At 41.8% G+C, this 23,937-nt stretch overlaps 1 protein-coding gene across 4 annotated transcripts in view; it reads left to right on the top strand.

The window, feature by feature from the left end:
- The window catches only part of TTC7A (tetratricopeptide repeat domain 7A), a 172,938-nt gene that overhangs the window by 61,031 nt on the left and 87,970 nt on the right, over nucleotides 1-23,937 (top strand). For all 4 annotated transcript variants that reach the window (XM_083832100.1, XM_083832098.1, XM_083832101.1 and 1 more), the window contains 4 exons: nucleotides 7,097-7,214; nucleotides 13,936-13,993; nucleotides 17,263-17,335; nucleotides 23,651-23,811. In XM_083832100.1, the coding sequence (XP_083688226.1) occupies nucleotides 7,097-7,214; nucleotides 13,936-13,993; nucleotides 17,263-17,335; nucleotides 23,651-23,811 (410 nt within the window). The remainder of the gene's footprint in view (nucleotides 1-7,096; nucleotides 7,215-13,935; nucleotides 13,994-17,262; nucleotides 17,336-23,650; nucleotides 23,812-23,937) is intronic.

Genomic DNA, 23,937 nt, shown 5'->3' with positions numbered 1-23,937 from the left:
ACCTTGAGAGTGCCCAGATCACATCTATGAAATAATCTCTCGGTGCAAAACAAATCGAAGTAGAAACGTGCATACGTTCATATTGCGCCATGCAAATCAATATGTAGCAGAGCCCGATGTGGAAAATAGCTGAATGTCCTCAGCTTCTGTTGTGACAGTATGACCAGATTATTAGCTGATGTAAATTGGCCCTGCTCCACTGCCATATTACTGGCACCATGCTGGCCTACATCAGCAGATGCGCTGCCCACTCGACCACTAGCTTCCAGGATTTGGCCTGCATTGAACAGCTGAGTGAAGTAAGGAATGTTTTGGTTGCCATTTTCAGAATTACCATTTTTCACAAATTGAAGGGAAAAAAAAGCAGACTGAACAGCAGATCAATACATCGTTAGTTCCAAAGCTTGTGCCAATTCTCTTAGAGGACTAGAAAAGCTCCCGAACAGTGTACCTGTACAGACCACACTTGTCTGGCCAAGATGCAGCTAGACCCATACTTAACAAAGCTCATGACACACAATTTTCAACAAAGTTGGAACTTTTATATTGTATATAGCACATTACACTGGTGTGTTTTAAAGGTCTTTGTAGCGAGCTCAAAATCACTTTTGAGGCACCACGCTGCCTGGCATTCCACTTTGCCAGGGTTTCAGCACAAGAGTTTAATGAACTTACATGGGAATGATTATAGCCAGGGAACACAAAGGCCATTTTTTGTTTAGCCAGCTGTCTTTTAGCTTTCCAGAAAGCACTATGAAATTTTGGACTACTGAAGTTCATTGTCATTTTAAATTTTCATAGGAAAGTTGCTGGAGCTTAGAGGGGAATGTCCATGCTGCAGTTGTCTTGTCTTGGTCCACTGCCAATTCGGAGTGATACCTACTAAAAGACTTGCTGCAGTTTCCTCCTTTTAATAGTTATTTTAATAGTACAGTGGTGGTAATTTCACTGTTAATCTAGCTTCCCCAAGACCCTGTTTTGGCAGATGTTCTGGTTTTGATATTTTTACAACATCTGCTTAAAGACAAATGTCAAATACTGAAGTTCTCCATTTTATGAGTCTTATTTAAAGGCATTTAAGGTTACTAGGATGCTTTCTTGTGTCTTTTACTCCATTGATTTCATTTGATTTTACTTCATTGATTTCATTTACTTCATTGATTCAATGGAGGCACATTGAAAACTTGGTAAATACACATGGAGACAAATGAATTACAGTCCTAGGATAGGCTTGAATCTTCAAGGACTCTGGTCTAAGAGTAAGAAGACATGAGGCATATTCTTACTATTTTTAGTGACACACAATTGATACCACAGAAATAAGATTGTAGTGGTAAACTTGTGTAGTGTCACGTGATGGCTGTTACCAGCTAGTACGAGCTTTAGGAGGGACTTCATCCCGTGGCAAAAACTGCACTGCAAGGTAGTGCTGTACCTCACAACCGCTCCCCTCACTTGGTTTGACTTACAGATCCTAGTGTGGGGAGGTGGAGATCATGCTATCAGTCAGGGTAAAGGGAGAAGAGAGCAGGGTCAGGCCAGGCCAGACCATGCATGGAGTCTTAACGAGTGTAAGATGTCCCATGAGGTCAATGCGTGATGGGGGGGGGGAGGTTGGCAGGATGAAGATTTAGAGCTGCATACTTCTGAGGTAACGGCTTATCATTCATTACTTTCACAGACCACTTAATCCGAGAGCGCTTCTCCCTCCTTCTATCTGTTGTTGACCCTGTCACTACAGATGATAAATGATGTGCATGTGCTTGTACCCAGTCACCTAGGAGCCATGGAGTTGCATGGCAATGCTTAGGTTTTACTGTGGTATGAATAACATTGAGAGATCAAATCTAGTCCCATTATCCGAGTTATTCCACCTGCTAAGCAGCCTCTCCAAGGGACTGACATCGCTGTGAGCGAGAGGCTACTGAGGAAGCAGGGAATTGTAAGAAGCTACTAGAGATTTCCTCCATCTTTTGAAAGAGATTCTTGCTGACATCACCGCTAGCGTTACTGGGGCAATCCCAAGGATTTCAGATGTCAAAGGTGACCAAGAATTTTGCTTTCTATAAATTTTCTGTGTGAACAAACCATTCTTGATGCAGTGGAGGGAAAGCCCAAATGTTACTAAGTGCAGAGGGCTGAGCTTACATGCTGGCTAAATTGTCAGGCTTAGCACTGGTGACACGGATAATGCTGAACAGACCAACAATGGAAAGCACTGGAATTTTTATTTCCTGACATATGTAACATGATTTATGTTTTATACTTTAAGCAGCTGTGGGACAAAGGCCTTTCTGTTATGCTGCACCTTACTGGACACTCTCTTAATATGCATTGTTCCTCTTTTTCCTCATTTTCCCATTATTTATTGATTTTTTTTTTTTTTACCTCTTCTTTGCATTAGTCTCCATACCTACAGCCCACTATAACAAAAATAAGAAGCCAATCCACCTAGTTAATATCATACGCAACTTTGTGTAGATCCCCTGCCTGTAGCATTTGGATCTCTTACGTGCATGGGCATTTCTCAGTCTTGCTGATGTCCAGACTCCCCAGTTTCTCTAACCTTGTCTGCTGTCCTAGGCCAGTGTCGCTTGATGTGTTTCCTGCCTCCTCCCTTGTGCTCTCCTTTTCAGTGCAGTAAGGTGCCATTTCCGTGCTGCTGTACAACATCAATTTGCTTGTCCTCACTTGTTCTAAATCCGTGCCGGTGGGAGCTGCAGCACCCGCTTGCAGTCCTGGAGGGTGTTGATTCAGTGGGGTAGGGCTGGAGCTCTTCTAAAAACGAGCTGGGTGGTGGCGACAGGCCAGGGGACAGCACCTGCTGTTTCCCACTCCCTTGTCAGTGTGCCCCTGGGCTTGGCTCGAGCGCTCACCCAAATCTGTGCTCAAATACCAGGGGTAGCTGGAACAGCCGCTCTGTGTTTCAGGGAGAACATCCCTCAGGGTTGTGCAGCTGACAAATGCTCCTTGTTTCATCAAAGAAGATGGAGGGGGTGAGAGGGGGATAAGGAAAAAACCCACAATATTACAGTCTCACAATATTACGGTCTTATCAGTGTCTGCTCATGGCTTGGCAGCCTGTTTCTCCCCAGGTGCCACGGGCGTTTTCCGTTCTGGTGTCGAGGAGGGGTTGCTTAGCTAATGCTTCCAAGTGCCTCCTGACAGGTTATACAGCTTCAGTTCAGATTACAAGAAGTTCCTTTCAGGTTGTTTTTCCCCAACACCTGCTTTCTGGGCTCTCTTCTGAGGAGGTCTCAAAAGGTAGAGAACTTCTCCCTGCAACCCTTTGCTCAAGAAGCAATTCAGTGTGAAGTATGCGGAAGAGTATAACAACAGCAAGGGCCAGATTGGAGGTGTACCTCCTTGGAGACTGTTTTTGCTTGCTTCTGAGGGAATAACAAGTAGTGATTCTAAAGAAACTGAATTCAAGCTGTTACCAGCCCAAAGAAATCTTTTTTCCATAGTTGGTGTCCTCCTTTGAAGCGAACAAACCATTTAGGTTCCCTTGTGTTGAGTCTGGGCTCCTGGCTGTGCATCCAGAGTAGGCATGGCTGACTCTTCCTCGTATACCTTCCACAGCTTAGCTCACTTCTGCATCCCTTGGGCTTTTCAACTTACAGGAGCCCCGTGGGGTGAGACTTGCGTGCCTGGCACCATGTGGGGAGAGGGGAACGGGACAGCAGCTCCTGCTGCTTCACAACACATGACAGCCTGCCTGGTGGGTCTCCGGGGGACTGAGGCCTTGTTCGGGGGCCTTAAACCCTCCTTTTCCCATTGCTGCAGCAAAGCGGAGGCACCTCCTATGCTGTAGGACCCCTGTGGGCACAGCTGCGCCGTCAGATCACAGCTCAGGCTGGCTCCTGGGCCCTCACTCAGCACAGCACTGCGTGCAGGGGAGGATTTCTCACCTCAAGCACAGTTTGGTACGGGGCAGTTCGCACAGTGGATGGACGATGTGAGCCGAAGGATTTGCTTTTCACGGCTGCCCAGAATGATCGAAGAGTAGGCGAATCGGAGAAGAGGGGGCAGATGGCAGTCACAGCAGGGCTGGCAGGGGACGTGGCTGAGTGCTGCAAGGAGGAGAAGTAAATGTTCTCAAACAGAACCGGCTGCAGAGCTGTGCTGGGCTTTGCGAGGCCACTTGTTTTCAAAGCAGCCTTCGGCTGCCCCAAGTTTGCATTCGTGAAAGTCTTTGTGGCTGGTCAAAGCACCATTAGTGTTAGTACGAACAAATGTTTACCAGAACGGTTGTGCTAGAAGTGCTCTTTCAGCCGTTCTGAAAAGTCGTGTTTTTAATTATTCATACAATAGATTAATCTGGCACTCACAGGTGGCCCTGGGTAACTGGCACGCAAGAAAGCTGAATGGTGTGCTGCTGATTTATGCAGCATAGGCCATCAGTCAGGGACTGGAAACACCATCAGGTGACCATTCAGAGAAACAATGGAGCAAAATCTCTCCAATTTTAAATGTCTGCATTTCAACTCCAAACCTTTCATTTAATCTCTTTTTTCGTATGCTCTGCCCACTCCTACCCTTGTTCACTAGTCATTAGAATTCCTTGTATAGTGCTTTTCTTCATCTAATGGAGACTTCTTGGACGAAAGTGTATGTGGGGAGAAGAGGAGAAACAATGAAGAAAGAGTGGGAATATTAGTGTTTATGATGGCAAAAGAGGTGCATAATTAAATTTCTGGCTGCAAAGATTTCATGCTTTACATAAAAGTTCCTAAGAGCTGAAGAATTCAGTTGTTGTTTCATGTGAAGGTTTTTTGAGTGTTATTTTTTTCCTCCATGCTGAGTCACGGGACATTTTCTTCTTCCATTGTCCTAGGCAATGGTCCAGAACATGCATCAGTATGTGGCAGGGAAGTCTGTAGGGCAGCTTACAGGATTAAGTCTCTTGGAACAAAATTCAGTCTTGCTGATGTGATTGGGAGTTTAAAGGGTCTCATTTGAGCATTGCTGAAGTTAGCAGAACTATTTCCAATGTTATCAGAAGACTTTGGATTTTGCCATTAAAGATGATCTTTGCAATTTGCTTGGTGGCCCCAAGTATGCCTGTGAGGGGGGGTTCCCCTATTTCAGTTAGCAGTTTCCAGACTCATAGTTGACTAAGCAATCAGCAGTACTGTAATGCTTGCAAATTTCAGTGAAGGATTGACGAAATACGTGTTGATCATTGGGCTGACTGGTCTGAAGCTTCAGAAATTTGAAAACTATTGGCTTACATTTAATCTGAAGTGCTGTGGCCTCAGGGAGATGCACAAGCGAGGAAAAGACCCAAGCAGTGGAGCTTCTTCGCTCCCAGACTTTTCAGCCTTTCTTCATACTTATATTAACAGTGAAGACCTCCTTATGTTTGATACCATCTAATAAATACCAACTTGTCTGTTTATGTAGCTATTAGTTAATGTCATCACCTGAATGTCTGCAAGGGATGTAACAAGGAGCCCCCTTGGCAGGCTAGTATATCAAGTAGATTTTGTTCATAAATAATGTATGAACACATTGCTGCACAAGGAAATTTTCTGGTCTACTGTTCCATTTTTTTGGTTTCCTTACAGGTGACTCCTTTTAGATGTTAAAGAACTGTGAAGTGCTGTAGTCTGACAAAGCTGACTCTTAAGAGAGTGCATTTCGGTTACAACTGCAGTACCTAAAACAGTTGGACTCAAAAAAAAAAAAAAAAAAAGGATTTTCTGCAGACAGAATAATTCCATCCCAGAAAGTTGGTTGTCTTGTCATAGAAGTTTCTAAAAGTAGGATTTTTTTGGTAGCAGTCTGGTAATTGATTAAAGGTCACGCTGATCATGGCTGACAGGATCTGCAGACTGCCTTGTACGCACACAAGATGTTCTTGTAGGCTCTGTATCTTTCAAGCCTTACTTAGAACTTTTACCTGTACTTCTCTAACCTTGATCTTTTCAGATATGTACAGTCTACAGTTCTTAGTCTGTTTCTGCATGTGAAGGGTGAGTGATGTTAATGAGAGTTTAAGGTTAGAAATGAGGAACACTGTTCTGCCATAAAAGATTTGAATTGTTTTTGGTTAAAAATTCTCATTCACTCTGATTTTAAAGAATCTTTATATTTTTATTAGACTTAGGTCTGCATCATCAGTTGGAAAGGAAGGTTGAGGGGAGCACTCTGTACTGTAATAGAAGACACCATTTTGGAGGTTGATGCCAAGACACAAATGCCACACCATTCACAAATGCTTCTCTTCCCATTAGAATCTGTAGTATAAAATGAGGGTGGTGAGGCACTGGCACAGGTTGCATGGAGAAGCTGTGGGTGCCCCATCCCTGGAAGCTTTCAAGGCCAGGCTGGATGGGGCTTTGGGCAGCCTGGTCTGGTGGGAGGTGTCCCTGCCCATGGCAGGGGGGTTGGAATTAGATGGCCTTTAAGGTCCCTTCCAACCCAAACCATACTAGGATTCTGTGATTCCAAAATGCATTTCTAAGGGAACTGTGTCTTCACAAAAAGTTACCAGATGTAGCTAGTGCATGCAGCACCAGCTGGTAAGGTAGTACAGCATTTCGGATCAAATTTGGGTCCTGAATTTGCTGCCTCATTGTGGTGGTAGAACTGTAAGCAATAGCTGAACTCAGCTTACAGTGAAGATCTTGCTTGTTTTGTAAAGTTTTAAAAAGAAGTAAAATTTGCTAGGATTTAAAAGCATTGTACAGCAAACCTAGATGGTCTTTGTTTAAAGGAAGATACCTGTTAGACCTCTCAGTATATTGCCAGGATGATATGTAAGTGGTTAGTCCATTGGTGTTTAAGACTGTGATTCCCCTGGAGGGAAACAAAAGTAAGATACCGCCCTTCATTAACATTAAATGACTGAAAATAGTTTAGGGTGGATGCTTAAAACAAGACCAGAACTTTTCTGAAAATGGGAATGTGCATCAAGGTCTGATAATGTGGCCTTCTATGTTCTCCTTTCTATGAGCACTTACTGTGGTCTCTGAAAGCCTTGTTATGAGTGGCTCTCAGATCTCTTACCTGATACATGTATAAGAGGGTAGCCTTACTGAAGCAGGCATAGCAGAAATGCATATAATTGTCAACCTGTCATCTTTTGCAGCTGGAAGAAGGAGAATGCTTTGCTAAAATGGTGATAGACCTGGGTGAAGATGCTGGAGAGTCCCTAGCAAAGGGTTACCTGGCACTGGGTCTTTCATACAGTCTTCAAGCTACTGATGGTGAGTTATCCTGTTTGTGGGAAACTTATTAGAATCTGTGCTTTTAGTGATGACTGGTCATAGAAAATTGCAAGACAAATTGGGACTGTTCACTTGCTCAGACAACTTTCTTCTGTAGTAACAAATAATTTTTTAGGTAAAAGAGGAAACACGTCATTACCTAGAAGATGCTAATCTGACTGTAGTCAATGATTCTTGGTGTGCTTTATTTGGATTTTTGTGATACATTTCTTTCACCTATTTGCACAACAAAAAGTTGAACTTTTGATCTATTTTCATATTTTTGTCACCCACTCATAAATCACATAAAGAAATATAATCCAAGAACTGGAGGCAGAAATGCCTGACTTCAGTTCCTAGCGTGATACTGATTCCCCACAGAGATTCAACCTCTCTGTGATGCAGTTTCTTTCTCTGCTTAGAAGTAAACAAGATAAAAATATCTTTCTCATTGGTACTTATGGATGTTGACTACATACAATGTAAGAATTTAATTTTTTAATGTTGACTGCTTGGGTTTTGTGTGATTAGACAGTGTGCTTCTGCAGAATCGGTGCTTAGTAGTTTGAAGGGTTGAAAGTCTTGGTGTTTAGGAGAGATCTAGATTTGACCTTCATCACGCTCACAGCTGGGTACAGCTTTGCTTCTTCTATGAATTCTACCATAGGTAGAACGCCTGCTAACATAGTTTCTTTGAATAATGGCTGAGCTAGTTTGTTTCCTAATCAAATCAGCAGTCCAGACCATATGCCAGCAATGGCTTTTCTGTCAGATGTGTTCCACAGAAACAAACTTCTTCCAGCAAATGAGCCTGAAACAAAGCTACAGTGACAGCCTGTATGGTGTCATGGAAGTACTATGGTCTTACAAATTACACCAAAATTTTATACGGCATATGTTTGAGGAAGCAGCTTGTATATTTCAGAAGTGCAAGTCAGTGTATTTTTTCAGGCACATCTGATCAGGTGGTGTGAGAACTGCTTTCCAGCATGGAGGGTAATATGCAGTGTTGCTCCTTTCAGTTCTCCATTTCTCTGATTCTGAATAGTTTCCCTTAGTAAGTTCATATCAAGAAACGTATGTCCTTCCTAGCCTGATTTTTTTTTCTTTTTTTTTTAAAGATTGTTAAACATTGAGCTCTGCTTAACAGCCTAATTCCTTAGGGCATTTTGCCTAGATTTTGTTTAAACCGTCCCTAAAGCTATACAAGATCCCAGAGACTATTTTCAGAGACAGAAGGGTTTGTGTGCTAACCCCATTACAATCTATTTATTATCCTCTATGGAAAGAAAAAAGTTTCTAAAGAAGGGAGTTATAGAGGCATGTGTTGTGCTCTAAAAATACTTTGGTGCACCAAAACACAAGTTGGAAACTTTTTTTCTTCTGAAAGAGAAGTCTTCCTTGAGTATTCAAGAGATTAGTTTGGAAGACATAGTAAGTGTCCTTTTTAATATTAAATAAACAGTCTTCATAACAGTTGCCTTGGAATTTTGTCCAGATTAGTATCTGATTTTGTTCTTAAACAATGGAATATCTGCCTTCTCTTCCTCATACCTCTAGCTCATAAGTCAACAGGGCCACTCACACAGTTATTTAAGGAAAATCTGAAGAGTGTATTTTCGTTTTCAGGTTATGTTTTAATAAAATGGATCACATCCTTCAAAGGCCTACTTACGATGATTACAAATATGGAACAGCGTTTTACTAGAAAACATCAAATTTGCACTAATGAGACGTTTTTCACTAGCGTTGTTAATAAAAAGCCTATCTCAGTGTGGAAGCAAGAATACAACATGTTGAAGGGAAGATAGCAACCCTGCTATTAATCCTGCTTCATAGTGTCAGTCATTTATCACTGTGTTTATACCAGTTCACAGTGACATGTGCAGACATGCAAACATCTGTGTCTATATGTGATTTCCATAACTTTCTACTTAAGCTGATTTTCAGCGAATCAGCATTTTAAATGACAGCTGTTTCAGAAACATTTAACCAACTGCCTTATAAAGCTAACAGCAGTATATCAAGACGCCTTCCAACCAAGGTTAGGCTTTTTCTCCTTAATTTGTCATTTTAGTAAACATTTATTATCCTGTGTGACAAAGGCACTGAGGAGTTGTATTAAGGCCTTTCTTACGTGACTGCTTTTTATCAAGCGCTTTCTGCAGAAATGAGAAGAGCAAATGCCACTGGATGATAATCCAAAGTACTTGTGGGAGTATTTGATAAAGTCAATTTACAACTATTAGATTTACTCCTGGATGAAGTAAGATTTCCTGAAACTTGTGTTGCAGAGCAGTATGTAGCTTCCAAGTTCTTAATATCTAATTGCATCTTTCTTGAAAGAAGGCTCAATGAAGTTGCTGAAAGATGTGTCCTCAGAGGAAGTCACCACCACTTTTGCCTCACTCTTAAAAGCACAAGTCTCTTGTTCATACAGAAAGTCCATCTATCTAAATTTTCTGTATCCCAAATGTGTTCCCAATGAGGCAATTTCAACAGCAAACCTTCTTCTTGCTTCTTATAGTTTGTTTTGACATAAGCTGTACTGTCAACTTTGCTTCCCCTAGGTCTCATGAAGAGTTCGTTGAAGACAGGGAAATGTGAGATGAATTTACCACAGGCTAAAGAGGAAAGACAAGTTGAGCATGCATTGTAAAATACAAGTGCTGCTCTTATTTAACATCACCACCTCATGTCTCATTTTTAAATATTTGTAGGTTAACAGACCCTCACTCTCTTTTTTGAGTTGAGAAGGAGAGTGTTCTGCCTCTCTGTTTTCATTTAGAGTTTCGGTATAAGGCCACAAATCAGAGACTGAAATGGAAGCTTTTCCTAGCAGTCCTTGTGGGTTGTATAAATAATCAGTATACTGACATTACCAGCCAATGCTCAAACAAAAATAAAAGTTAGATATTGCCTGCTAGTGAATAAACCCATCATTTGTGCATCTGGAGATAATGATCAACACATACAATCATTAATTATAATCCTGGGTGCTAAAACTGTTTAACTTTCAGTATTAGTTGTCTTAACTCGGAAACAGTTTGGAAACCCATTGGTGTGTGCAAAAGGCTGTATGTATGTAGGTGTTTTAGATCAGAAATGTATTTTTGAAGTTCAAATCTCGATCATCCCCACTTCTTAACATTGTGATTCATGTGACAGGCCAGTTTTGGAGAACACAAACTGGATCTTTTTCTCATAGAACTGTGCTGCAAAAATAAACCTCATTATGTTGCAGCTGCTCATGGGGGTTCAGTCCAAGGGACAAGACTGGAACTAGACCCCTGACCCCATGTTTGCAGTTTTCACGCTGATCCTCAGCATTGTTTCATTCCATGCATTCACACCTACTGTGCTGCACCTTCTCACTAACACAGAGTTTACCTTTGTCCGTTTTCAAATGTGACTTTAGAGCTTGTATTTTATTTTTATTTGGGTACCAAACTGTTGAAAATCCTGTTGACTTCTGGTAACGCTAAAGCTCCTTTAAAATCCAGAGTGCTTTTGAGAATGAATCTTGGGCTCCTAAGGTGCAATTTGAAAAGTTCTGTGTGTTACAGGAATATCTGTTACAGAAACTTAGACTCCCTGGTGTTCTCTCCCTTACTTTGATCAGACCGTGCTTTGCTCTGCTATTATTTTCATCTAAATAATAAGTGTCATACAACCTTTCTGTTAGTAGAACTGAAGCAGCCATGCTCATAGTGGGTAAAGTTCAGTAGATGCTGAAAATTTGTTAGTGCCATCAGTCCTAGAGAAAGGAGCACAGCTTTAGAGGTCTAGTTACAGTCATCTAATTCTGTCCCCTTAGTGCAAGCTTTTCTTTGGCTGAAGTGAGAGCTTCTCGGTGATCTAAGCAGGTTGCAGAGATGATGACTTCTCACTATCTAAGAAAAAAGTAATTCATTCCGGTAGGGAGATGGAAAGAGGATGCATGAGGGGGGCATGGGAGTAGGAGGAACTTGCACAGATTTTGTAAATTTGAGGCACAAATATTAAACACTGAGTCATATCATCACTGTATTTATTCATCAAGCATATAAATATTATCTATGATGGAGACCTAGCAATACTTGGGGGAGGAGCAGTGGAAAGAACCTAAAAGATTGCAGTAAACATGTTTCCAGGCTATGAAATGTTTAAACTTAAGGCTTCTGTCTGCCCTTCAGTACAAATTTACTTGGGAGTTTTGCTCACCTTCTGAGCACGTAGTTATTATAAAATGTATGTAAAACTAACTTAAATGTGCTAAAAACGCACTCAGCAGTTGCTGCATTAGAGGTACAAGGGTACAGGGTCCTTCAAAATTGACCTTCCAAATTCTGCTCTCATTTTTTCTGCACTTTGGTTTAAAAATTTTGCAATGCTGAGGTAACAAACAATGGCACGGCCTCTCTTGCAGCCATAGATTTTGTGTAGAAATGTGGATTTTTTCCATTTTAAAGGAGAGGGAGGAACTTAACCGTTACTGTCCATGAGATATCTCTTAACTTCTTCCATCGTTCTGTACGTGGCCTTTGTACATGGTGTGCGTATTTGGGATCGGTCATGAAGACTGTGTGGTGGAATGCCGCACCAGAGTCTGAGAGTTGCAGTTTGAGCTCAGTTTATGTTTCTAGTTAAAATCAAGTCATCCTTCCAGTGAACTTGCTCAGTTGTCTCCTCAGCTTGCATTCTCTTGTATCCCACCCCAAATCGCTCTTCATTGTTTTTTTTTTCCTAGTTTCTCTCTTCAAAGTGTAAAAAAGACCCTTTTTGTACAAATGGCAGAACTCAAACTTTGTTTATCAAAATCAGGCACAAATCTAGAGACAAACAACCAGATTTCCAATTTAGCTGCAACTGAATATGCAGCTCATACTGTGGGAGGTGGGACTCGCATGCTGCTTCCTAGCAGTGCAGAGTCAAAGCTGAGTGTTATTGTAGAATAATAATTTCATTTCCACAACATATTTTGTGCTCTTACTTTCTGACTACAAGTTAATCGGTCATCAGTCAAAAAGTCTTACTAGACTGAACCTGAAAGTTCTTCTAGCTTCTCCATTTTGCATTTATTTTTGAGGCAAATGATAAAAATCTCTTTACATCTTCCTCATCATGTGGCATCTCCAGAACTGCTGTTACTTACATAGGGAATCTTGCAGTTTCCATAAGAAACAGAATCTGATATTTTTCTGGGTGAACGTTTATAGCTATAATCAAATCCTTTCCAGTGTCTCCACAAGCATTTTTATGTGAATGTCAATATTAATTCTTTTATTTTTTTTCTGTAAGCTCTCCAGTTCTGTTACTTTTCAGTATTTGGCAGTAGACCCGAATACTGAATTTAAGGCTATTGAGAGTGAAGTGTTTCCAGTTTTTATAAATGTTGCATTTTGCATGAAAGTGCATGTCTTCAAATTCATTCTTTAAACTGCAATTTTTTTGTTTGGTTTTTACTACGTAGAGCAGATTTTACGGCATAAGCAATTTTTGATCTTTATGATTCTTCCCAAACAAAGCTGGTGTTTTGAAGAGCTATTGGAAAGTGTTAGGAATAAAAAAAAAAAAAGGTCTGGTGACTATAACTGCTTACGCAAAATGAATTATTTGCGATGTTTCACTAACTAGTGTGCTGCAGAATCTAAAGTGATTACATTTGTACAACTTTTAGAAGAATGAAACTCTTTCCTCTTAACTTACAAGAATACTTGAATTTTATCTGTTTTTGTGTTTTTGGTTTTTTTTTCTGAAATATATTCTACTTTACGGTGTTTCTATTCTGGAGCTTATATTGACTTGATATACGAAGTGAAATGTATTTATAGGTGGATGTTTGGTGGATTAACTGACTACTCATCACTTCTTTGTATTTTTGATCAGTAGCTCTCAAGTTCAAGACAGGTAGAACAAGAAACTTCTGCGATGTAAAATCTGGAAACTAAGAACTGGAGCAAGGCAACCAGTATACTTCTAAACTTTTATTGCTAGCTTGCCAGATATTCTGCATTGAAGAGAGTCCTATTTCTCTATGCTCTTCCTCTATTCCCTTTGTTGTTGATGATAATGATATCTTATGATACCCTGGCATAACAAGAACTTGATGATTCTTCACATCAAAACCAGAATTAATTCACACATCGAGAAGTGAGCCTAGTGGGTAGGATCCTTAATCAGTCAGAGGCAGCAAGTGGGGCATTAGTGAGTGGCTAATGCCATACCTGAAATAACCTAAAAGTTTGTTGTGTTATTAAGGGATTTGTTGTGGAGCTGTAGCTCTGGCTCCTGGTGTTCCCTGTTCCACCCGCAACACCCACCTACATGAAGATGGTGGTGGTGATGGTCTGTATCTACAAAGTTGGAACATCCTGCTAGTTAAGGCCTTCAGTGTATACGCTGGCCTGGCAGAGGGCCTGGCATGCTCATTGTATGTTGTTAACGTATGTCCTGTTCTCCTCCCAGACCCCTTCAGTGGCATATGTTAACAAAAATGCTTCAGGGTTTCAGACAACGGAGTTGGAAGAATTTTATTTAAGAATAAAATTGAGATTTTGAGTTAAAATACTGGTTTTGTACATTTCTTTAAAAATAAAACAGCATGTTTTCCATCCATGACCATAGATACCACCAGGTTTCTACAGTTCTTATGCTCCTGGTTTGAAATACGCTGCACATTTTTTATTGAACCTGAAACATTGAATTCAGCTCTTAAATCACATTGTATATTGTCCTACAGCTACTCTGAAGAGCACTCAGGATGAATTAAACAAGAAAGCACTTCAGACTTTGGAGAGGTGAGTAGGAATCTTGCTGATTCTTCCATTATGTAGTTCTTTTGATGAATCCAGAATAAATTATTTTTAATGTTGTTTTTTTGTGTGTGTGTAAGGCTATGTTGTCTGAAATGTTGAAAATAGTTCAGTAGATTTCAGCAACAGTCTGTCAAAACCATTCCTGTGATGGCAAAATGTGTTGATTATTTAGTTGAATATGAAGATGAGAGTATTTGTTCTACCATTAAAAGAAATAAACTTAGCCCTCAGTTAGCTGTAGTGGAGTCTACAGTGGTGGGAGATGCAGCTTCATTGTGCGGTGCCAGCAGGAGAATGTGGAAAGCTGGTTTTACTTCTGTTCCTGTGTGAAGTAGGCCTAAACACAAAAATCCCTCTTGGTGGGAGAATACCTTCACCACCGAGGTGTAGGCTGCTGTGGGGTCACCTGGCATCAGTGTGCCTACCAGTGGGAGCAGATGATTGCCATCCTAATGAATGTTTGCACGAGATGTTGTAATGAAAAGAGCTACAGAGTTAGCAATACAAAGTAGTCAGCACTCTCCTGTTATTCCCCGCTGTATTTCGTGGGGTGTCTGATTCAGTCAGTAGCTACACACTGAAAGTACCTGTGAATTAAACTCCTCTGCAACTACTGCTTCCTCCAGTAAAACTCCTTTGGTAGCGTGAGGTTAAAAACCCTTTTTGTCAGTTCTGTTGTGGTAGAGAGGTGAGGTGCAAGTGACCCTGTTACAACTAAGCCACATCACCCAAAATACACCAGGTGTTAGGGCAGTCAACGTTGTAAGCATAGTTGCTCAGATGGCAACTAAATGGAAGCCTGTATGGTCAAAGTCTTGGGATGAAGTATCTCGTTCTGGTTTTAGTGTGGTCATAAGTGCATTACAAAAAGTGAAGACGATCTGAGATTTCGAAGTATGGGTGTAGCAGGTTGAACACGGTACTGGATCCTAGCTGTTTTTCTGATGCTGAGCAAGGGGGAGTCCGGCATGTTTCTCCTGCACTGTTTTTGTAGTGGTTGCAGGAGCACATGGTAGTGGAAACTTACTTTTGTCAAGCTGAAACCACAAATGTAATTATGGATATTTACCCCATGGGGATCTGAACGATTTAAAAATGTGTATTTAAAAAGACATTTATACTGTCACTATTTAGATCAGGAGTATACTTAAAATCACACCAGTTCCCAGACTCCAGTGTAATACCTTCACTACTGCCCAATTTTTCTGTAATTGCAGTACTGCAGTGCTTTTAAACTACATTTATTTTTATCCTTTGACCTTTCCCACTGGCTGTGGCTTGTTTTCATGGTATCTTAACTCTAGCTAGGAAGCAGACAAGGTTCTAGCCAGAAGTTAGGTATTCAAGCTTCAGCCAGCAGGGGTGTCGTGACAGTAGCTACTAGTATCTCTATGCCTGGGTTTGGTTTCCTTTTGTTTTTTTCCCCCCTTGTTTTCCACCTCTTTTTAAAGTACATCTAGGATTTCTTAGGCTGTGGTTTGGCCTGTAGCCATCCTTATGAGTGGCCTTTTGAGCTGGAGGCTTGGATCAAGTATTTTTCTAATACCTTTTGAGGAAGCAGAACAGTAACGTAATGACTCTGTCTCTTTCCAAAAGCACCATTAATCTCTTCTCCCGTAGACCCACGTGAACTTTCCTGTTATGTATTGTTGGAGAGAGTATTGAAGATTTTGTAGCTGCTGCTTGCAAAAGAGGTGGCTCATCCTACTCCCAACAGTTTGGGGCAAAGCTGGATTCTACCTTACGGACTTTTATTTAAAATCTTTAAAGAAAGTGGAGAGAAGTGACTTGCCTGTACTAATTGCACCTGTGATGTATTTGGCATTGCTTTAGAATCCTTGAGTGCTGTCTTGACCTGCAGAGTTGTAGGGCACATTCAGTCCATGCTAAATTAATTAGTTCTAGAGCCATTAGTTACAAAAGTTAATTCCAACAGGTTTTTGCTCACAGGCCAAGGTGGCATTTGGGAGGTGGCCACCATTAAAATGGTCTGTGATTTGTTTCCTGAAGTAATTCTGTGACTTTTATTTGCTTGATTGTAATTAGCAAATCAATAGTTTTGGCAGGGTTTCTAACCACCAGCCTTGTCAGCCTGTCAGTTCTCCCTCATAGAAACTTTGACCACCTTCCCTGTCATCCTGGAGCACAGCCTGGAAAAGGGGTCGTCAGTGTCAGTCTGCTGTGAGGGTCCTTTCTCTTCCCACCTCCCCAGTGTGTGACGGCTTTGCTGTGTGACAGAGCCAGGAGCAAGCTCCATGCATCTGCAACTCCCTGTGGATCAACAGGCGGTAATCCACTGGTCCTGAGCTGGGCTGCCCACGTGGCACGAGCCATTGACCAACGCTGCTCCTAGTTTAGGTCCCCAAAACTTGTCTGCACGTTGCCCTGTTTAAGGGCTTCTCTGTGGGCTGCAGTTTCATGCCAGCTGCCCTGGCTGCCCATTCCTGCAACCAGCCTTGCTCGTGTGAAGGACTTCCACGTTGGGTGCTGGAGTTGCTGCAGTGCTCAGTAGCCAGGCAGTCTCTGCAGTGTGCCTCTCTGCCTGGCATGGACTAGAAGGTGGTGTCTGAGAGGTCCAAACCGGGTTAACAGGAGAAGCCCTAGCTTGAGAAGCAAGGGCTTTGGTTCTGGTCCAGGCTCAGCTCCTGCCATCAAATCCTCAGTCCTCCTGCAGCGCCTTCCCTTTCCAAATCAGGAGTCTGCTGTCAACAGTTAGACTAGAAGCTGTAGGGTGGAGGATATTTGGTGTGTTTGGACATTAGCTGACATCACAGGCTCCTGATCTTTAGTCCTCCACACGCTCATAGTCACAATAATAGCAGAAGCAATGATTACTTTTCAATGCTAACCCAACACTCTCCTATTGTTTTTAAAGTGTCAGTATTGCAGCAAGATGGACAACTATCTCCCCTCACCCAAATTACTTAAAATAATGCTTAAATGGTTTGTGTCATGTGTTAAGAGCTACTTTCTCCATCAGATATCTAAGTTCCAAAACATTAAATGTTGTTTAATGACTGAGCATTTAAGTTCCTGACTGTTGTGTTTCTCACATCTATTCCCGTGAGCCTGCCTTATCCAGGTGAGCATCAGCATGCTTTTTGTCAAGTCTCAGTGTGCTCTTGCATTACTGGTTGAGTTATGTAGGACAGGACTGGGCTTAGTTCTGTGTTTGTCACTCGTGGCAAAGGAGCTCTGGAAAGTACAATCTAACACTTGCTTCCTTTTGTGTTGTGTGGTTGTCCTTGAAGAGCACGTGAGTTGGGCCCAGAAGATCACCAAATCATCCTCTACTTGTCACTGCAGCTGGCTCTTGTCAGACAGGTACGTGCAATAATTGCCAACCACTGAGGTGTGAGGAGGGTGAGAGAAGGGTGGTAAAAATGAACAAGATTAAGCTATGCTAAACAGGATCCCTTCCTGCCTACGTTATAACCAATATCAATCAGAATACGTTTAAGACTTTCTTTTTAAAGCAGTAATTTCGTAGTACATGTGGCCCTGGGGAATGGTCTTCCCTAGGGTGTGCTTTCAGCCCTAACTCTGAGCAGTGCTGTTCCTGCTCCAAGCAACTTTGTCCGGGTAGGGCGGGTGAGAGGTATTTATTCTTGTTCCCTGGGTATCATGCCGTGTCCCTGTGCCCTGCTGCAGGCTGCTCCAGAGGCTCTCTTGTTACTGCCTGGTTCTGTATCACACCAGATCTCACATTCTCAGCGCTGGGGACTGGTTTATTCCTTACTTGGGCACGTTCGGCGTTAGGCTTTGACGGGTGCTGGAGCGCTGCAGCGAGTGGGATTAGTTGGCATTTGAACACTGCTGCGGGTGTTAGCTCATAAAAATCAAGATGATCAGAAAATACACTGCGCTGTCTTATTTCTCTGTCCCTTCTTTTCAAAAGCCAAGGACTTTATTAGAGCAGCCCCTAGTTATTAAATGCTTCTATAGCTAAATTTGAAATTTCATCATCTTTTCCTTCTTTGGCAGGCATTCTGCTTGCTGCAGTTTGCTCTCCTTAGTCTACGTCACAGTCAAACAGTTGGATCCTTCTTACTTTCTTGAGCTAATTAGGAGAGCTGTGTGTTCATTAGGTTAAACTAATTGTTCCAAGAGAGCACACTCTCGATAATGTCACTTTTGTAACCCTTTCATAATGAGAGCAGTGTGTTGTGAGGAAGCCTGCAATAAGAAAGGATAATTAAAATGGCTTATTTTACTTTGTCATCAGCCTACTGGCTGCTTTATGATGCAGGTTGCTCAGGGTCTTTGATTAAAAAATATCCAGCAACCCCTCTTTATCCCACAGCTTCTGCCTCTTAGGGAGGTTGTCTGATTTGCTGCTCCTTTTGCCCCTTGCCATGAGTAAAAGCATTACAGCTTTTCAACTGCTGTTGAAAATAAATATTCAAATATTCAAAGTAAAAAGATTTTTGTGGTCATTTGTTCTTTCTTGTCTTCACTGTTACTGGTGTACTGCATTTTAACTTATTATCCTTTCTTTTTCTCCAGTCGTAGCCCGTCTTTATGCTTCTGTTTTGTGTGCATCATTTCATCATCCCCTTACCCTCCTGTTCTTCCCATTCAGTCTCTTGTCCTCGTGTTCACTTTCTTTTGTCTACTTCTCCTGTGTATTTTCATCTTTGATATTTTGCCAGTCACCCCTGCTACCCTAGATGTGTGATCTAAATGCGTTATGTAGTGTCAGCCTGAGCCCTGCTATGCTGCTCCTGCTCTTCTCCATCCGGTGAGATATAAATCTTTAACGCATGCTTGGAGAGGGAGACGATACCTGAGACATCTTTATTTTTAGACTGCTGTAAAATATCCTACTCTTCTTTTGCCAGTTTACTTAATGATAAACATTTGGTAATGCATTTTTAATATGCTTAATTATTTAAAGTATCTAATATGTTCTCATTCTGATTAACTGAAAGATAAATGTTACCTTATTTTTTTTTGATAGATTGCATTAACTGTTAGATGTCATAGGGCTTTCATCAGACTATGCTGCAGTACCATACACAGTAGATTATAAGATGATACCCAAACGTTATTCTCAGCAATAGGCCTTTTTGTTTCCATAGTCAAGGTCAATAAATGAGGTACCTTACCCAACGCTGAAACATCTAGGTATCAGCTTGCATCGATAAGAGAATGTTTTCGTGGAACAAAGCAAGAGACAACTTGACCGGTAGGGTGCCAAAGCTTGAGCAATTTATCTTCTTTGGAAGACTTTGTGAAATGTTTCCGATAGTACTAGTCTCTGTCAGTGCTGGGCACAGGAGAAGGGAAATGGAAAAGCGTGAGCTTCCCTCCGACACGTGATGAGTACGTGACAAGACAGGGAATGATTATAAAAAGCCCATCACAGATCTGGCAGCCTGAAGACCATCATCAACCAAAATGAAAGATGTTATGCTTGGTGTTTGTGCATGTGACTGTCTTAAAGACCACCGGAATCACTGGTGGACAGCAGCAGCTCTCACAGGGTTGAGGTCAGCTCCATGGCATTTTAGGGCGGGCTTTTCATCAAAATAGAGTAAAACTCCCCCTTCTGTGAGGCGTGTCTCAATCTGGTTTTCCCCCGGAGTGGCGGTGCCATCAGGCTGGGGTCAGCAGGTGCTGTGGTGGCTCTCCCCACCTGCAGGGCCGCTGGCGGCTGGCCAAGCCGACGGACAAAGCAGGCTCCCGGCTGCTGGTTCGGCTGCTCCTCCTGTTTCTGTGGTAACAGCATTTGGATCAGCACAAACAAGGTAGCTCGAGCATTTTAAAGCTCACTGATTTTAATGCCTTGCCTTGTTTTTTAGCAGGCCAGTTTCTATGGAAATGACTCTGGAGAGTCAGCGCTCTTGTTAATTTTAAGCGCTGGTTCCATTCTCGTTTTGGACAGTGTTGGCGTTTTTGATCTCGAATGCCATGTAAATCATTATTGGACACATAAAAACAACATATTGGTTTTCGTACCATTTTAATATTTGATTTGACCTTTCTTTGCATGAAAATAGGAAGGCAAAGACAGCCAGGGGCCAGCAGCTGAGAATTAGAGGTCTCACTTATCAATTTCATCTGTGGGCTGCCAACAGACCTGAAGTTTCAAGTGGCAATATCCAGAAAACATGGACTGCCTTCCAAAGTGTCTGGATGTAAAAATAAGAAACATTGGTTACGAACACCAAAGAAAACATTTCAGCTGTTTTCTCCGTGTTTTTTATCCTGGTTTCAGGGAGGTGAGAGTGTTGTCTTTACTTTGCCCCAGGAGAGGAGCTCTGTTTCCATTCAGCACTACGGATGGGATTAGCTCTGTTCTCTGTTTCTCCCAGACCAACTAGGGCTTCTTCTGCTGTAGAGCAACATGTAGCTTTTGTGCTGAGGTCCTGGCCTAGATTTTTCTGGTGATGAAAACCAACTTGTAGTACGAATTAAATAATAACCTAACTCACAGTTTTGTCTGTGGTTGCTTTCCTGAGGTTTGGTGGACTGTAGCAAGTTTATTTTGAATGGAGGTTGTTGCCAGTCAATGAAGCTTTCTCCTTTCCGTAATCCCCATGCTATAATGACAGATGGAAGGAATAGTTGTAACGCTTAATTAACTGCAACTCTCAACTGATGTGAAAATATAAGGCCTGAAAACTCATCTGGATCGAATGCTTATGAGATCCTGTTCGAGTTACCACTCTAAAAATGCAAGTGCATTCTACCGTTGTGAATTATGTTTAACACCCATACTGTTTTCTTTTTTATACCTGGAATTGTAATATCCCAGCATTGTTTTTAAGGAAGCATGTAACATTACCTAAATAAATCCTATTATAAGAGACAGCCCAAACAATCCACGTTGTGGGATTATTTTGGTAGTGCTGCAAGGTGCTATTTCTACAGTATCACTGCTTCCTGATCAGTGTGATCTGAATATACCCATGTGCCATTCAGAACGGGTGCGGTATATTTATTAACAGAATGATGAATCAGGGAAGGGTAGCATCGTCTGTTTGCAGGCCCGACTCGGACTTGTGGTCCAGCTGAAATAAGATTACTTTAAGGCGTAGCACTTGTAGGGAATTTAAACTGGCAGCCTGCCTCTGATACAGCCCTGAAGTTTCAGAGTGCCACCTGCGCTGCCAGCTTCCATCTTTCTCATATTACATAGTTGCTTAAATAAATAAGCTGTGGCATCTGTCAATAGATTGATGATCTCTGTTTGCGTTGACTGCTGCCAAATATCTTGCTTTTGTTATTCTTGAAATTCAGTTAGAATTTTGTTGCATCTGGTCTGTTGCAGGTTGTTTTGTGTAATGCTTCCTGTAGAGGAAAAGAGTCTCCAGAAAATGTCAAAGGGTATTTTTTCTTGCCTATATTTCGTCCACTGTTTCTAATTACACAGCAGGAAAACTATGTAGGCTACTAATGGTGTTACAGCACTAAAGAATCTTTTTGGGCTGAATTTAAGCAATCAGGTGTAGGGGAGCATGTTAAATTCCATAACCAGCCATTGCCTGTGGTGGATGGTACTACAGGAAGGAGTTGTCTCCCAGCACTGAAATGAGATGTAGCTGTTGCATGACCTATGATAAAGAACAGAGGAAAATTATTTTAGATTACATCCATTTCAACCACATGTGAGTGCCTGTTCAGCAAGCACAGGTCTGTAGGAGTGACCACAGCTAACTTTTTTGCTGCTTTGTGTAAGTTAGTTTGCACATTCCCATGCAAGTAAGGTCAAGTATCCTTACAACTTCTAAGGTCCCTCAACAGAGACGCTAGTTGCAAGTATTACTCTTCATCTGGTTCATGCTGGCAAATTAGGGTCATCTTCACAAACTTTGAATTATTGAGTAGGATCAGAATAGTTGCATTTGGAAGCGACCTCTGGAGATCACCCAGTTCAGTCCCTGCTCAAAGCAGGGTCACCTGGAAAGAAGCAGGTTGCTCAAGGCCCACTCTGGTCTGGTTTATAGATTTGTTTTTGTCTAATGAATTTGTTTTTCCCCAAATTTGAAATTTAGTAATAACCACTTGCGCGGGTCTGAGGTACAGAAACAGAAAAACTGAGAAGTGTTTTTAGTCCTGAAGGTAATTATCTTGATAGCAGTTTTGCTTTAGCAAGCTGAATTTCTACGCCTCTGGTGTACCTCCTGCAGTGCTTCATAGACTGGCAGATCGGGGCCTACAGCAGCCTCATGTCTGTTGTCCTGTTTCCAAGTAGTCTCGTTGTTGGTATTGTTTTTACATAGTAATGAAAAAGCGTTCTAGGAAGCTGCTGAGGGAACATTGGTGATTTTGGCCTATACGTTTACCTTTACAGTAGGCTGTAACAACACATGTAGCTCATTAAAGTAGCTGCCCCGACGAGCGGTAATTCATTAAAGCTGAGAACTCAGTCGTATATCTGAACCTAGGCCAGGACACTCAGCAGTTTTGAAGCAGTGGGCCGGATGCCAGTTGGGGGTTACATCTGTGGATCGGTCAATCACTTCTCTCCAGGCTTGCATGGAGTCACCATGCAAGTAATAGTATAGTTAAGTACTTTGGCTTGTTTTATACACTATAAGAATGAAAAATCATTTGGGCATTAGAGTGAAGTTGTCCCATGAGTAAAATATGGACTGTGCTTCCACGCAGCATGTCTGAGATCTAGATGGTCAACAAACTTGTAACTGCAGGCAGTGTAATTGCTGCTCTCCGTTGTTACGTACAACCTGCCTTCCCGAGGGATCTTTGGAAGCAGTGGGAATTCCATGGTGGTGGTACACCGGGGCAGGAGAACCTCTGCAGAGCTTTGAGAGGTGGGAAGTTCTCATAGCAGGAAAGAAGAAATGGCATTCTCCATCTCTGTAGGGGAAGAAAGGAGGAAAAGAAACCTATACATCTTTCTGTTTTGCTTGTTGGAGACGTCCCGGGCCGAACACAGAACTGGAATAATTTAAATAACAGTAATTTCAAACACTAGAGGATCTTAAGAACATCTACTACGAACTTCTCTTTTGAATAGATAGCCTAGAATAAGTTATTGGATCACAAAGAACATGTGATATACCTGTATTCATTATAGATGTTTTCTGTCAAGTGGCACTTGATTTTAAATGATATGCTCTGCTCTGGGTGTCAGGCCTGCTCTTCACCTAGCTGCTAGGAAGGGTTTTTCTTTTTCTGATAGCATTTTGAATCTTGCCTCTTTTACCTTTCAGCACTCATACTTATTTTTTTGTTCTTGATCATGAAAGGCCCTGTACAGTCTTTGCAAGAGACAAAATGCAGCAAAGACCTGTAATGCTGTCACACAGGTGAAGAGGCAGCTGCCCATCGTAGAAAATGGAGTTGAGAGTTGGACCTGTGAAGTGGATCTGCTTACAGCATAGAAACATCGTGCCAAAGGAAGAGGGGATTGATTGGATCAGGACAACTGCTCCTGTTTATAGGCAGCAATTTAGTAACATGCAGACTCTTTTCTTTAGAACGTGTGGGTTTTTTCAAGCAATGCAGCCTGTTAATTTTGGCAGACTGTTCAGATAGAAGTCTTTCTCATCAGATGCCTGAGTAAGATTTCTTCAGAATCCCTGATGACTATATTTGTTCTTACCTTTGGGAATGAGGTATAATGCAGGACTGAAGGAGAAATGTGTTTTATTTTTATTTCTACCCCAGATTTCCGATGCTATAGAACATCTTCAAGAAGCATTGCAGCTGTGCAAAGATGACATGAATTCTCTGCATCTACTGGCCCTCCTATTTTCAGCTCAGAAGCACTATCAGCATGCGCTGGATGTTATCAACATGGCTGTTGTTGAATACCCAGAAAGCTTTAGGTAAGAGTTATTACACATTCTCTTATATGATGTGATGCATCCCATCGGGAATGATCTGCTCACCGGCTCTGTTGTTCTCAGTTACACATACCTCAGAAGCCTCTTAGATCAGGTATGCTACTGGTA

Source organism: Anser anser (genome assembly GCF_964211835.1).
Source record: "Anser anser genome assembly, chromosome: 3".
In the NCBI taxonomy this organism is placed as follows: Eukaryota; Metazoa; Chordata; class Aves; order Anseriformes; family Anatidae; genus Anser; species Anser anser.
Note: the sequence above shows the minus strand (reverse complement) of the source record. Positions and strands in the feature narration are given on the sequence as shown.